Source organism: Mesoplodon densirostris, chromosome X (genome assembly GCF_025265405.1).
Source record: "Mesoplodon densirostris isolate mMesDen1 chromosome X, mMesDen1 primary haplotype, whole genome shotgun sequence".
NCBI lineage: Eukaryota > Metazoa > Chordata > Mammalia > Artiodactyla > Ziphiidae > Mesoplodon > Mesoplodon densirostris.
Genome location: NC_082681.1, coordinates 55,664,985 through 55,681,369, shown reverse-complemented (window position 1 = coordinate 55,681,369; position 16,385 = coordinate 55,664,985). Strand labels below are relative to the sequence as shown.

At 35.4% G+C, this 16,385-nt stretch overlaps 1 protein-coding gene across 4 annotated transcripts in view; it reads left to right on the top strand.

Annotated features, from left to right (window-relative positions):
• The window catches only part of DIAPH2 (diaphanous related formin 2), an 894,195-nt gene that overhangs the window by 223,958 nt on the left and 653,852 nt on the right, over nt 1-16,385 (top strand). For all 4 annotated transcript variants that reach the window (XM_060086247.1, XM_060086246.1, XM_060086245.1 and 1 more), the window contains 4 exons: nt 5,797-5,871; nt 5,950-6,019; nt 8,605-8,741; nt 11,607-11,715. In XM_060086247.1, the coding sequence (XP_059942230.1) occupies nt 5,797-5,871; nt 5,950-6,019; nt 8,605-8,741; nt 11,607-11,715 (391 nt within the window). The remainder of the gene's footprint in view (nt 1-5,796; nt 5,872-5,949; nt 6,020-8,604; nt 8,742-11,606; nt 11,716-16,385) is intronic.

Below are 16,385 nucleotides of genomic sequence, written 5' to 3'. Positions count from 1 at the left end.
CTATTTAGATTCTTCTGCATATTTCATACAATTAAAATAATTTTCAATAAATGAATGGATGAAATGTTATTACGTGTTAATAGTTTTGAAAAGGAGTCTTTAATTTATGCCTAAAATCATACTGTATTTTGGACAAGAAGATTTAAAGAGCATTCAAGATTTTGATTTTTAATACTTTCAGAAATATCTTAATACAAGTTCACTGTGCACGATTTCATTTAATAGTCACAAAGGCCTTCTGGGGTACAGGTACTATTCTCATCCCTATTTTAAAGCTTAGAGGTTTTAAGTAATTGATCAAAAATAACACAGCTAGAATATGACAGAGATGGGATTGGAACCTAAATCTATCTTCTTCTAAAGCTTATGCACTTAACCATGTCACTCTGTGATCTCACAGAGATATTCCATTGATGAATGGAGGCTTATTTTTCTGACCTTTGAGTAAACTTGGGAAAAGATCTCTAATTTTTAACTTCTTGAGCAATATAGGGGTGTTGGACTGCCTTATAGATAGCCACACCTTTTATACCTAAGGTCAGAAAATACTGTCTCATTTTGGGTCAGTCCTCTTCTTCCCTAGAAAATTTTCCTGGCTTCTTTTTCAGTGTTCAGTTCTAATCTTGGACTCTTGCTCACTCATATGTTAACTGTCCTCACTTATCTTTCTATTGTTTTTGTTTGGGTGGTTCATTTGTTCCACCTGGTCCCTGTCAAGTCATGGTTACAAATATCACCATGTATTTGTAGCATGTGAAGACAACTCTTTAACGTAGGTAACTTGATAACATAAAATCACCAATATGTTAATACCAAGAAATGAGATTATGGAATCACCAATATGTTAATACCAAGAAATGAGATTACGGGCTATAGCCCATCTTAAAAAAAAAAAAAGTATAAGCTACATCTGGCTCTGTTCTTTCCAATAAGCTGCCATACCTAAATTTGATTGGAAGTTTTAGTTGGAGTCACCAGATATCTTTCTTTAACAGTATTTGGTAGATTTCTTATGAAGCTTAGGACTTTGAAAGACAATAAAAACGTGGGTTGAAAAGTACCTATCACACCTAAATGAATGAAGTAAGCTGTTAAATAATACAAAACATGTAATTCTGTGTCTAGACATAGATATGTAGGTTTAAGCCCAATATAGTTCTGGAACAACCACTAATTCTTCTTCAATGAGCTATTGTTGGAGCCATGAACCAGATGTTACAGGAAACTATGTACTGGTCCTGTTAGTAATTTCTAATGGTATGATTGAAATAAACATGGGCTTTGGAGTCAGACCTAGGTGTGTGGGTGTGAGTCCTAGAACTGATACTTGTTGAATGATGTTTTGCAAGTTACTTAGCCACTTTGCTTCTCAGTTTCTTTATGTGAAAACACTTTTGGGAATGGCTAAAGTCAAAAAGATTGACAATATGAAGTGTTTGAAGGATCTGGAGCAATTAGAGCTGTTACACTTTGCTGAAGGAGTCCCAAATGGTATAGCCACTTTGGAAAGCAGTTTTTAAAAATTTAAACATGCACTTATAATAAGACCCAGTAATTCTACCCCTAGTTATTTTCCAAAGAGAAATGAAAATATATGCTTACACAAATACTTACATGTGAATGTTTATAGCAGCTCTATTCATAATCATCAAAACCTGGAAACAACCCAGATATTCATCAACTGATGAATGGATAAACAAATTGTGTTATATCCATACGATAAAAAGGAATGGACTACTGATACATGCAATAACATAGTTGAATATCATAATATTTATGTTAAATGAAAGGAACCAGACACTGAAAGCTGTATACAGCATGATTCCATTTCTAATGACATTCTGGAAAAAGCAAAACTATAGGGACACAAACCAGGTAAGTGGTTGCCAGGCAACTGGGAGTAAGGAAAAGGGATTGACTACAAAAGGGGAATGAGGGAATATTTTGGTGTGGTGGAAATGTTCTAAATCTTGCTTGTGTTAGAGGTTGCATGACTATATTTTGTCAAAATGATGAATTTTACTGTATGTAAATCATATCCCAATAAAAAGAAAGGGAAAAAAACTTGTGTTCAGAGTGGTTATGGAAATTATAAGAGATCATCTTCCTCGCCCATTTTTTCTGCTGCTTGGTTCTTCATTTCCTCTGTTGCTTCTGTGTCTCATAACTTTGGGGTCCATGATAAATTGCAATTTCTCATTTCAAAGCTGAGATACTACAGAAAATTGATGGCTTCATCTTCTTCTGCAATCTGAGTCAGATTTTAAACGGAGTGATCAACTGTATTTTTATACTTCTAGATATTCCAGTTAGTACTGCATAACTCAGAGCTGGAATTGGCAGACTCTGTAAAATATACCAAATATACTTGCTTTGACTGGATTCCTCATCTCTGTTCTGTGGCAGTGGGAGTGTACATTATGGTTGGGAGGGTATTTAGAGCAATCTTGAATTTTGAACCTGGGGTCCTGCTTGAGAAAGGCTTCCTCCACTTCTCAGCAAACCATTGTTCTATGCCAGGGGTTCTCAAACTTGAGTGAACATCAGAATCACCTGGAGGAGTAATTAAAACACATTTCTGGGCTGCACCCACAGAGTTACTGAGTCAGTAGGCCTGGGGTGGGACCCAAGAATTTTGTATTTCTAACAAATTTCCAAATGCTGTTGATGCCCCTGGTTTGGGGCACACACCTTGAGAACCACCGATTTATACTTACTCTGGTGTTGCAGTATCAAAATTCCTACCTACATACAGTAGCCAACATTTTGTTTATAAACCACTTAATCATTTCATGGCAACTTTTGTATTGGGTAAAACCTAAATATATGTATATTTATATATAGACTCTCTCTCTCTCTCTCTCTCTCTCTCTCTCTCTCTCTCTCTATATATATATATATATATATATATACATATATATGTATATATAGAGAGACAGACAGACAGTAAGCATTTGGCTAGAGGCTACAGAGTATTTGATGCTTAAAGACAGAGAAATGGCAAGACAAAGGAAAAAAAGGTATGTCTAGCTGTACCCCTTCCTCTTCACCTCTTGAGTGTCATCCTACTATACTGTAATTATTTTATTCCCCTAGCTACAGGCTCCTTTTGTACTCCCATTCTCTCTACTTTAAAAGCTCTGAGGACTCTTACCAGTCCTCCTCTGTGCATTGCCCTAACATATTCTCAGTTAAGACTTTTCACTGCCTACTTTGTAATAAATAGGCCCAGCCTCCTCACACTTAGGTTTCATGATTGTATCCAATTTTTTTTTTTCAGACCGATAATAATTTTCACTGAATGAAACCAAAGTACCATCAGCTGCCCAAATTGAAACAGCCTGGGATGTGTGGGTGACTGATTTCAAGTGAACAAATAGAAATCATGGTCTTGTATCAAATACTTCCCTAGACCAAGAAGCAAATAATCCTAATAACTTTAATAGCACTAGGTATAAAAAGAAACGGGTAGAATTTAGAATCTTTAAAGAATTTGTGAGTGTTAAATTTAAGGTAGATTATTTCATCTTTCCAGATGCCAAAGCAGATACTGAGGGCTGTATATATAAATTTGTTCAGAATTTCTGTTATTTTAAAGTTGCTGTAGGGTATTTTCTGCTGTTAGGATATCTGCTGATTTCTCTCTGTGATAGATTAAATACAGTATTTTATGTTTAGAGAGCTGATGTCCTATTCTCCTTCTCCCACCACCCCACTGATTATCGAGTCTTTAGAGAAAATAGCTCATTGTACTGGTTGATTACATGCCTCAATTGAATAGTAGCTTGCTGCCAATTATCATTACAATGCCATATTGATTTTTTCTCATTTCTGCTGTGGAAATTAAAGCAGAATTTGTTTAAAATGAATTTCCATATATATTGTGGATGTGATTGGTTCCGAATATTTGAGCTATTTTTAAAATGTATTTTCTTCAGTGATCTGTTATTTTTACTGATAGTCTCTTAGAAATTTAGGTATCTTCTTTGTCGATAAGCTTTACCTTAGGTAGATATGAAATGTGATTTAAAAACTGTGGAATTGAACTATAATCATGTTTAAATATGTAGAGTATACATTTTAATTATTGCTTCACAGGCATCCTGCTGTATGTTAATTTACATTTGTAAAGTTCTTGGGCAATATGATTCTGCTGATTCTCTTAACCACACAAGTCAGTAAATTTAATTAAATTTTAATTAGAAAATATTTAGTGTTGACTATATGTAATCCATTCTGCTAAGCATTATGGGAGGCAGAAAGATGAATGAGATCATATAACAGTCTTCAGAGAATTTATAATCCAGATAGGTGGGTAAAGACACTTGTGGTATGAATCATAATGTCAAGTAGTAAGAGATGCACAGGCATTTGAATGCACGGGCATTCAAAGGGAAAATAATGCATTTGGATGGAGGACTTACAGGAAAAAAACATTAATGGAGGAATTGACAGTCAAGTTGAGCCTTGATGGGTTGAGAGAGATGGAGTTGGAGTTACCTTCTGGGAAGAAAGAATGAAAAATGAGGTCAAGCAGGGAAATGCAGGGGAGACTCCAGGAAAGAGAATATGTCTGATTTTTATTGGAACATGTGGTCTAAGGCCTGAGGCTAGAAAGGTAGGTTGAGGCTTGATCAGAATCAGGACTTGAAATGTGTTAAATAGTCCACAGAAAATTTTTGGACAGAAGACTGTGGTAATCTGGCATTTTATAAAATGAATAAAAGAAAAGAATGATGCTGCAGAGACGCTAGTTGGGAGGCTTCTGCCATATTAAAGGAAAGGTAACTAGGGCTAAATTAGAACGGTAGACAATGAAAGGGGGTCATTCTAGAAGTAGAGTAGTAGTAGAGTAGGGTCATGACAATAAGTCAAATCAAGTTCTCCGTGATCAGTCTTCAAGTCTTTTGTCACACATGGGACTTCATCTCCTGCCATTCTTGCTTCTAAGCCTGCTTGTTCAGCTGTGACCACACAGGTCTCCTCACAGATCCTGGAACATTCCAAGCACACTAGCTACCACCTCAACACCCTATTTGCTTTTATTCCCTCTATTAGGAAAGTCCTTATTTCCTTCAAGGCTCTGCTCAAATATCACCTTATCAAATAATCTTTCTCCGACTACACATTAAAAAATAACATCCTGGCTCTCCTTATTCCATTTGCCAAGGTTTATTTCTCTTCATAGTACCAAAGCATTGACATTTTATTCTATAGTTATTTATTTATCTTCTGTCTCCCTTTTAGTAGATGGTAAGCTGCATGAGGGTAGGGGCTTAGTTTGTTGCCAGTTATATCTCTGTCACCTAGAACATGCCTGGTACTTAGTGGGAACTCAATAAATATTTGTTAAATGAATGAACAGAATAAATGCAAAGGTGAAAGAGGTGGCGGATCAAGAAATTATGCCAGTATTTAAAGTCTGAAGGATGCAAGGGATAGTAGTATTATTATCAGAATATGGAAGAGGGGAAGAGGAGTTGATTTAGGAGAACAGAGACATAGGAGAAGAGAAATTTGGCTTTGTAAATTCAGGCTTAATTATTCGACGCAGGTGAAACAACCAAGGCAGTGCTGTAGAATGGGCAATCTAAAATGTGAAGAGAAGTCTGGGATTGAGGTAAAGATCTCTGAGTCATCCCCACAGAGTCAATACTCAAAGCAATGGGAGAGGAAAAAAGAAGGACAAGCAATATAAAGACAGGATTAACAGATCTGAAAATCAAAATTTAATTTGGGATATTTAATGTTTTAATTATATAAACTTATACTTTTTTTTTCTTGTTTATTTAACAGCTGGGTTAACAATTTTGGCCATGAAGGTCTTGGACTCTTGTTGGATGTGCTGGAAAAGCTTCTGGACAAGAAACAGTAAGAATAAACATGAAAAAAAATCACCACAGGGGACATTTTTAAGCACAACATAATATGTTTTTTCCTTTTATTCAGGCAAGAAAATATTGACAAGAAGAATCAGTATAAACTTATTCAGTGCCTCAAAGCATTTATGAACAATAAGGTAAGTAGTATTTATTTCTGCCTCTGTCGCAAAAGGTGAGAACTTGCCCGACAGACACTATGAAACAGGCAAAATAGTGGATGCTTACTCAGTTTTCAAAAGGGTCTTTATAATGCAAATCATCATGAGTTTCATTTAAATATTATTTAAAATATACTTTGCTTCACAAAATATTTATTGGCAGGTTTTTGCAATCATGCAAACCTGCAAGTCTTGTTCCCAAATCAGATAATACTCTTTTTTTTGCATGGTAGTAGGAAAATTTAAATGGGATAGGTTGAATACCATTTCCTTACAGAGAGTTTTTATTCTAATGTAAAGGACAATTCAAAGCTATGATTTGATTTTTTTTTTTTTTTTTTTGCTGAGAACATTATAAGGTTAAGATTTTTCTTTCTTTTTATGTTCAATTAATGTCACTGAGTTAACATACATAAAAGACATTTCTGGCACATACCAGGTTTTCTTTTTGTACCTGTGTGATACCAGTTGCATTATGAGGGGCTCTAGGAATGCCAGACAAGGGTTTTTCTTCTAAAGGTAGCCTTTGCTCAGGTTATGAAGTTAAAGTCATTTTTTCTATAAACTTGTTTTGTTAGTATCTTAGACATGATTTGTGCTATATTCCTATAGGTAAAATACCACTGACTAATTCACTAATTGAATAATTCCCTTTAGATGGTGTTTTAATAATCCCAAAATATTTATTAAAAATAACTAATTATAACAATAAACCAAAACTTGCCAGAAGTGAAATATAGCTATTAATAGCCAATGCAGTAAGATTATCTACTTAAGTAATCTGCAATCTTTCTTAAGTGTGTGGGATTATATATAAGTGTGTGTATATTATACACACATGTATCAGCATTTTTTGGCATGTGGAACAGATGGATGCTTGCCAATTGACATGAGTCTCCCATATAGAATATACTAATTGTGCTGTTCTTGGAAGTTTCTTCCAGAAAGATTTCCATCAGTACTAGTACAGAATTTCTGAACTTCTGAGCTCTTAGTCTTTGGTGACAAAGTTATGCAGAATCTGATACCTAACAAGAAAGCAGTTAATGAACATTGCTTCTCCACAGCTCAAGATGAATTTCTTTTTTCAATTGAGGGAAACAAAGAAATAAAGGAAAAACAACACAGTACTAGAAATCAGGAAATATAGTCCATGATTTGGACTATACAATGCATGTAATAATAGGATCATAAAAAGCAACCCATTGTCCCTTAACTTCCATCGCTGTAATATTGCTCTGATGTTTAGATTGATGGTTTTCCATCATTTCTCATATCTTCATTTTTATTTTGAGTATGTCCCTACACATTACAAACTACTTTTAATAATAAAATGGAAATTTGAAAAATTAAATGATTTCACTCTCAGTCTAACTGATTTTTAAAGTTACTTTAAGTTTGGTAATTGCATGGTAACCATCTCTCTCAGTTTTACACATCACTTATTTTCCTTACTATTTATTATTTACCAGCTACCTTTATACTTACGTAGTCCTTCTATTTTTCTTTGCTTCTTTTTAATCTCATCTCTTCCACTTCCTTTTTTTGTCTTGTCTCTGTAAATTTCCTTATTTATTATGACCTCGAGTAAAGTCATATTTAAGAGCTTTAGCTATGTTTTTTTTAGCCCTGAATTCTTTTAGAAGATAAACTAGGAGCCATGAAAATATTCAAATGTGTGGTGTTTAACTAAAGGATAGCTTGAAATGGCAATTTTGCTCCAATGAAATGTTGTCGGATTTCACTGTTAAACTGTAAAAAGAAGCAAACATATTTCATAAGAAATCTGAGAAATACTTTGTGGGACAAAGATCAAAGAAAATATTACATTCCTCATGTAGTTAAAACCTGAGTTTTGGGCTTTCTTCAACATTTTTTTACCTAGTCATTCTTATGATGCACATTTGCATGCATATATTCAAGCCTAGAAAATAAATGAAAATGGTATCTGGCTTCTCTGCCTAGTTGACTGTGACATTTAGTAAAACTCAGGCTCCATTTCTTTCTGTTCATAACTTTTGTAATGCAGCACAACTGCTTGAAAGAGGGAGGCTAAGAGAGAGAAGGTACGGGAAAATCCATACAGAGGTCTACTGCTTCTTTAACTGGCATGTAGTATACAAAAGAGCTTTTCAACGTTTTACCCTTTTTGTTCAACTTAGTTTTCCATACAAACATACTGGAGAATTTAACCATGAGTTCCAGACATCTCCAGGGAGACCCAGTGACATAAGTAGAACTGCTTTAGAAAATCATATCAGTATGTGCTTTACATATTCTTCTTTGTTGAGAAAATATTGATTGTTCCCATATTTCTTCCAAATTTTTATGGAAGTTTTAGGCAGGCTAATGGAGATCATATCTGACCAAAGGACCAAAACTCCAAGATGCAGTCATTTCAAATAGAAAACAAACAACTGCATTTGAAGAACATTCATCTAATTAAGTAGAACCTCACTGTGGAAGTATTGGTTTTTAGAAAACATTGTTTAGTTGCTTTTTAAATTAAAGATGTGTTTGAAAAACATTTTGAATGAAAGTTGATTTTTAAAAATTTTTTTCAGTTTGGATTGCAAAGGATTCTAGGGGATGAAAGAAGCCTTTTACTGTTGGCAAGAGCAGTTGACCCCAAACAACCCAACATGATGACTGAAATAGTAAAAATACTTTCTGCTATTTGTATTGTTGGAGAAGAGAACATGTACGTATTGCTCTATTATTATATTAACTGCATAGAAAATGACAATTGAGAAATTAACAAGTCCTACTTTTGTGCTGTTTCTTTTGATAACTTGCATGAAAATAGTATTAAATTTTAGAAAAAAAATACTGGTATTTTTACCTTATCTATTTGGATATTAGGTTTTTTTCATTCTTTGAAAAATAGGTTTAAAAAATAGAATCCTAATGGGGGGTTCTTCAAAGTTGGATATTCAAAGTGAATGAATAGAATTTTGTCTAGTTGAAGGTAAAGCAATTATTAGAAAAGTGGGAAAAGGTCAGTTAAGGAGTAATTTTGGCTAAGCACACACACAGGCACACACATATACATACCCTACACAACATACACCCTCACACATGCACATCACAAAATTTGACTTCCTTTACTGAATTAACTAGATGCTTTATTTTGTACTATAATTTTATTTTATTTTTTTAACATCTTTATCGGAGTATAATTGCTTTACAATGTTCTGTTAGTTTCTGCTGTATAACAAAGTGAATCAGCCATACATATACATATATCCCCATATCTCCTCCCTCTTGTGTCTCCCTCCCACCCTCCTTATCCCACCCCTCTAGGTGGTCACAAAGCACCGAGCTGATCTCCCTGTGCTATGTGGCTGCTTCCCACTAGCTATCTATTTTACATTTCATAGTATATATAAGTCCATGCCACTCTCTCACTTCGTCCCAGCTTACCCTTCCCCTCCCTGTGTCCTCAAGTCCATTCTCTATGTCTGCATCTTTATTCCTGTCCTGCCCCTAGGTTCTTCAGAACCAATTTTTTTTTTTTTTAGATTCCATATGTATGTGTTAGCATACAGTATTTGATTTTCTCTTTCTGTCTTACTTCACTCTGTATGACAGACTCTAGGTCCATCCACCTCAGTACAAATAACTCATTTTCATTTCTTTTTATGGCTGAGTAATATTCCATTGTATATATGTGCCACATCTTCTTTATACATTCATCTGTCAACGGACACTTAGGTTGCTTCCATGTCCTGGCTATTGTAAATAGTGCTGCAATGAACATTGTGGTACATGACTCTTTTTGAATTATGGTTTTCTCAGGGTATATGCCCAGTAGTGGGATTGCTGGTTCATATGGTAGTTCTATTTTTAGTTTTTTAAGGAATCCCCATACTGTTCTCCATAGTGGCTGTATCAATTTACATCCCCACCAACAGTGCAAGAGGATTCCCTTTTCTCCACACCCTCTCCAGCATTTATTGTTTCTAGATTTTTTGATGATGGCCATTCTGACTGGTGTGAGGTGATACCTCATTGTAGTTTTGATTTGCATTTCTCTAATGATTAGTGATGTTGAGCATCCTTTCTGCCTATGGTAAGTGAAAAGATGAAGCAATATTAATGGAATGAAATTAACTGGTTGGAAAGAACAAAAGGCTGTTGGTAACTACTCAGAGTGCACATAAGTGCCAATTTCAGCAAGTTGTTGCTGACTATGCATTGGATCATTTCTTCTTATGGAAATAATATTGAGTTAGAAGCAAAATTACAGATTTGATATCCAGTTGGTAAGAAACCATTGTGATAAAGATTGTAATACCTGCTATGGACATGAACTAAAATATTTCTTCTGAACACTCTGTGTGGCAGTAATCATTTCAGTTTGAATTAGAATGGGACAGGCAAAGATTTAAGATTCTTCTAATATCTTGACTTCTCATACCTCTTGGAATAAAATGAGATGTTGCTTAGTGCTGGTTCATCCTTTGAAACCAAAAAACAAACACTGAACAAAAATATTATCACACAACATTAAATCTTATCTCAGTGAGAACAAACTGAGCATGAGATAGCTTATGCAGATAGGCTTCCTTCCGTAGGTTTTATAGAAAAATCAGTTTATACACAAGTAAGAAATATTTTTCTAGTCTGTTAGGTTTTCAGTACTTAATTCATATAATGCACCCTACCCTGGTATATTTTATGAGTTAATTATAATTTCAGATCTAGTTTGATAATAGTTGTATACTACATAGAGGTTAATTTGACTCAGACACTGTACAGAGATAGTTTCCAATATTTTTGTTCAGGTGAATAAGTTTCTTGTGCTCGGTAATTATAGATGCTTCTCTAATTTACTGTGCTTTCTCTTTTAGGTTTTTTTCCTTGTTCCATTTTCAAAGAATCCTGGGTTTTTTTTTAAGTTCTTTAAAAAATATTTACGGGCTTCCCTGGTGGCGCAGTGGTTGAGGGTCTGCCTGCCGATGCAGGGGACATGGGTTCGTGCCCCGGTCCAGGAAGATCCCACATGCCGCAGAGCGGCTGGGCCCGTGAGCCATGGCCGATGGGCCTGCGCGTCCGGAGCCTGTGCTCCGCGGCGGGAGGGGCCACAGCAGTGAGAGGCCCGCGTACCGCAAAAAAAAAAAAAAAAAAAAAAAAAATTTACGCTTTTCAGCACTTTATTATAAAATTGCAGTCCATTTACACTTGAATAAACTTTGAATAATTGTAAATGCCATATCATGTTTAAGTGACATTAATATCTATGTTAACACATGAAATATCAAAACCTGAAACTTAAAATTTTAATGTTTATCAATTAAGTTTTTTTTTTTTAAATGTCACCCAGAAAAATTATTTTCCTCAAGACTTTCAAATCGAATTTTCATTTTGGTGCCCTAAAGTTATTTAACTCTATCAACATTTGACTTGTAGAAATATGTGGACAAGAACACAAATCTTAAATTGTAGTGGTCTATGTGAAAACATCAAGCACTGGAAAGAAAACAGGGAAGACTGTATAAGGGATAACCCATATTCATATAGTATGTGTAAGATGTATTTCTCATTTCTATTTTTTTTTCTATAGTCTAGATAAACTTTTAGGGGCTATAACTACAGCAGCAGAACGAAATAACAGAGAACGATTTTCACCAATTGTGGAAGGATTAGAAAACCATGAAGCTTTGCAATTACAGGTGAGTTAGTTTCCGGGGTTATATTTAGAGTATTGGTTTTGTATGACACCAACTCCATTTTAGCTAGCATTTAAATAGAAGGGAACATAAAAATGAAATTCTTCCTTTTGCTTGGTCATTCATAGAAGCTAAGGTTTTGTCTGTGAAAATGACAATTTGTTTAAAATTAGGAAAAGTACTTTGAATTATTATAAATATGATGATCATGATTATCATAAATATTTGGGTAGAAATTTAGTAATTATTGTAATAAGCCATGGAAATTAAATCCTTAGCAATAATCAGGGCAGGAGGGCAAATAGTTCAGCCAGTGCCATTATCCTGAGGGTTAATGAAGTCTGTGTGGGCTCGTTGTAGAAATTTAAGAATACTAAACAAATCTCTTTTTTTGTGCCATTCACGCAGCATTCAGAAGTTTCACTGCCCAGAATAGGGAGGATTGAATTGCAACACTTAGGTCATGGTCTGTCTCATAGCCCTGTGTAGACCCAGCCTACATTTCTTCTTTAGAAAATGACAAAATTTGCTATCTTTTCTTAGATGGTTTCAGGAAATGAGCCATTTTGTGAAAGATAACATTGTTCTTTAGTGATGAGAACTCTTATTTATTGACCGTACTTATCGTGTGAGATTCTGGACTAAACATTTGAATTTACATATACTATCTAGTTTAATTCTCACAATTCGGCTATGTAGGTACTATTATTATCTCCATTTTGCTTATGAGACAAATAGGCTGAGATTAAATAATTTGTCTAAGGTGCCACAGCTTGTAAGTGGGAGAGTCAAATTCGCTGCCAGGTTTGTTAGTCTGTGGTGCCCATCTCTTTCTTTTAGACAGTGTTTAGCATTTAATGTACCATGGGAAACATTTTCTGAAATATTTTTTAAACCCTTGTAGTGTCATTCAACAAAGAGAACATGGGTCCACGTTTATTTTATGAAATTACTTAGTAGTGAGTGTTTAAATATTAAAATTTCTTATCTGATATAAAAACAAAGAGTTTCTTTTCCCCTTTTTAATTTTATTGCTAAGTGTAGTTACCTGTTTTCACCAGAGTTTCAAACTATAGTAGGTAGATAATTTGGCTTGTCCAAAGAAAATACTGTAGTGTTACAAAACTATAATCCCTTTCCAAATACTTGAAGAAATTTGTTAATTGTTACTTCTACTCCAGCTATGATGAGCATTTCAGATAGACTTTTATGGTGTGCCTTTTATGGCCAGTGTACTACATTTTTTAATGCTTGGGGGATTTCCTTTCAGTGCTTTCCTTTTTTAAATATACTTCTTATTATACAATTTATTTCAATAAAATTTAACATATCTACTGAAAGGTTTGGAAACTGTCTTTTTTAAGATGACGTCTTGAAATCTTTATTCTTGTTCCTGTGCTTGGGCTTACCTAACTAAATCTCATTGACTTTCAGCTGTATGTAGGAGTTTGCACTTGCAAAGTTTGCTTAGGAGGAATTAAGTGTTTTATCTATATTCAAAGTTTTCATTCCTCACTCAGATAACTCACTCACTCAAAATCACACAGCTGTTGAGAGGTAGAGCTATGATTTGAAGCCAGGTCTACGTGATGCCAACATTTGTATACTGTATTGTCTGACCTTTAAATGACACCCCTGCAATAGAATAGTTCAGCCCACACAATGAGGTGGGAATGACATTTTCTAGCCTTCACAAAGCTGGACTGAATGGAATGATAAAAGTGTCAAGTTTTTAACAAGTAACATGGAAGAATCATAGACGTCTTGCTAGGTATTCAAGAAATTGTTGAATACTGATTATAAATGCAAACATATGCAAATCACAATTTGAAATTTCCTATTTTTATGAGGTACAAAAGTTAGTGATTTGTTACATACAAAGCCTGGTACTCTCAGAAGAATTGTGAAGTGGGTCTGTTTATTTGGATTATTTCACGTAGATGAAAAAAATATCTAAAAGTTCAAAACTATATTCAGAATACAGAATGAAAAACAAAAGTTTAAAATCTGTTGTTTAAAGAATGAAATGAGTGCTGTATTTTAACAGAATTACTTTTCTATTTCTGTAGTATCCTGAGACTTCTCAAAAGGTTATTACAGTCTCAGGAAGTAATTCTGTTAAAATACAGGACTAATTATATTTTTAAATAATAACTACATACCTCCCACCCCCACCCCCCTGCTTTCTGGATTCCAAAAGAGGTTATTAAGTTCTCACAGAGGTTTTCTAGCTCATATTTAAAGTGAAATTTTGTACCTATGATAGGAGTTTTATTATCTTCAGTAGTTCAAGAAATAGACAATAAATCATATATCTTCATATGTTCTCTGTTCATCGACTTTCCTTCAGCTGAGTAGCCTTCTCAAGTCTCCCCCATACTACAGTGCCTTCTTTTGATCCTACTTATCCTTCGAAGTAGCTTCTCATCTTACTTTTTTCATTTTATAGTCTAAGTCTCTAAAAGAATCATCCACACTTGTTTTCTCTGTTTCCTAAATTACCTTTCACAACTCAACTTTTTCACAGTTCTTCAAAAGGTTGAATCTTTGAATTTCAAAGTCCAGTGGCTTCTTTCCAATCCTGATTGCTTGGCTCTATTGGTCACTCCCTCCTTGAAAATTTTCCTGCCTTTGGCTTTCTAGGCACCGTCCTCTCCTTGCTTGCTGACTACCTCTAACTGTTCTTTCTCTATCTTCTTCGTGTGTTTCTTCTTATTTCTTGGCTATTTTATTCTTTATGTTCTTTTCTTGGTCCTATTCTGTCATCATTTTTGTTTATACATACATATGGATACACATATACACACGTATATAAGCTCATATACATATACATTTATATGTATTGATACACACATATGTGAATGCTCTCAATTGCTTCTCTAGCTTTAACGTCCAACTATGTTCTAGTGATTCCCCAGGTTTTAAGTCTGGCTCATATCGGTATTCAATCCTACCTGTCCAAATAACTAACTGCATGTTTTAGAAGCATCATAAAAATTCAAAATTAAATATAGCATTTATAAGCCATGTGCCAATGTTCTAAATACTTTAATATGTTACGTCTTTTTTTTTGTGGTATGCAGGGCTCTCACTGTTGTGGCCTCTCCCGTTGTGGAGCGCAGGCTCCGGACGCACAAGCTCAGCAGCCATGGCTCATGGGCCCTGCCGCTCCACGGCATGTGGGATCTTCCCGGACCAGGGCACGAACCCGTGTCCCTTACATCGGCAGGTGGACTCTCAACCACTGTGCCACCAGGGAAGCCCAATATGTCACCTCATTTTAAAACTCACAGCAATTCTCTGCTAGAGATAGTAGTAGTATCCCCATTTTATAGATGAGTAAGCTGAGGCTCACAGAGCTTAGATAACTTTTCTAGGGTCACATAGTAAATAGGAAGTAAAGCTCACTTTAGACCCTAGAGTATCTGGCTTCAGAGTACTTGCTCTTAACCACTATATGGTACCTCCTCTTAGTAAAATGAGCTCATTTTCTCTTTCCCTTAGCATGATTTCCCCCCTAAAAGAAGTCTACTCTTCTTCCTGCCTTTCATTTTAGATAATAGAGAGGTATCATTTTCTTCCTGATCTTTGGTTTTCCTCAAGACTTCATTCTTCTTTGTTCCCTGCATCCAATTAATCATCAAGTCTTACAAAAGACTATGAATCTATCCCAGTCTGTCTACCTCCACTGTCTTTATCTTCTCCCAGCAATATAATTCCAACAATTTCCTAATTAGTACCCCAAACTGATACACTCTTCCCAAAAACAGACAAATGTTTTGTACTACTGTTGGTTATCCTTAAAAAATAAATCTGATTCTAACATAGTAGCATTCCTAGAAACCTATCTATGCTCATGACCCATTGCTTGATAAAAGTGAAAAGCCTAAACATGATGAATGACCTTTCTCAATGTGGTCCCAACCTAACATTCTGGCCTTACAGCCCGTCACACTCCCAAATGTACCATATGTTTTAGCTATACTAAACCTGGTGTTTCCCAAATATGCTGTAGCCTTTTAAATGCTCTCAAACATTTTATCATGCAGAACACTTTGCTTGGAATAGCAACGCTTCCCCAGCCATGTCCCTTTCCTCTTGGTAAGATTTAATGAGGACACAAAGGGAAGGCAAATTTATGTATGTCCTGCATAAGTCAAGGAAGGCTTCAGTGATGAGGTGATGCTTTAACTGGGTCTTGAAGGATCAATAGGAATTTTCCAGAAAATTATCTTTACTGATAGAAAACCAGTACTCTGGTAGGGTGAGAGGCAGAACGGCTTCCAGTAGGTAAAAATAGAGGCCAGAGGGCTTCTCTGGTGGCACAGAGGTTGAGAGTCCGCCTGCCGATGCAGGGGACACGGGTTCATGCCCCGGTCCGGGAGGATCCCACATGCCGTGGAGCGGCGGGGCCCGTGAGCCATAGCCATTGGGCCTGTGCATCCAGAGCCTGTGCTCCACAACGGGAGAGGCCACAACAGTGAGAGGCCCGTGTACCACAAAAAAAAAAAAAAAAAAAAAAAAATAGGGGCCAGAGTAGTCTGCCAGTCTCTTCACAAAAGACAGAGTGAGGTAATAACAACATATAGTTGAAACTGATTTCTATGTAGCCCAGCAGGAAAAGCTAGGGTACACTGAGCATTAGTAACAGTTGTTTTTTTTCCCCTTTAACT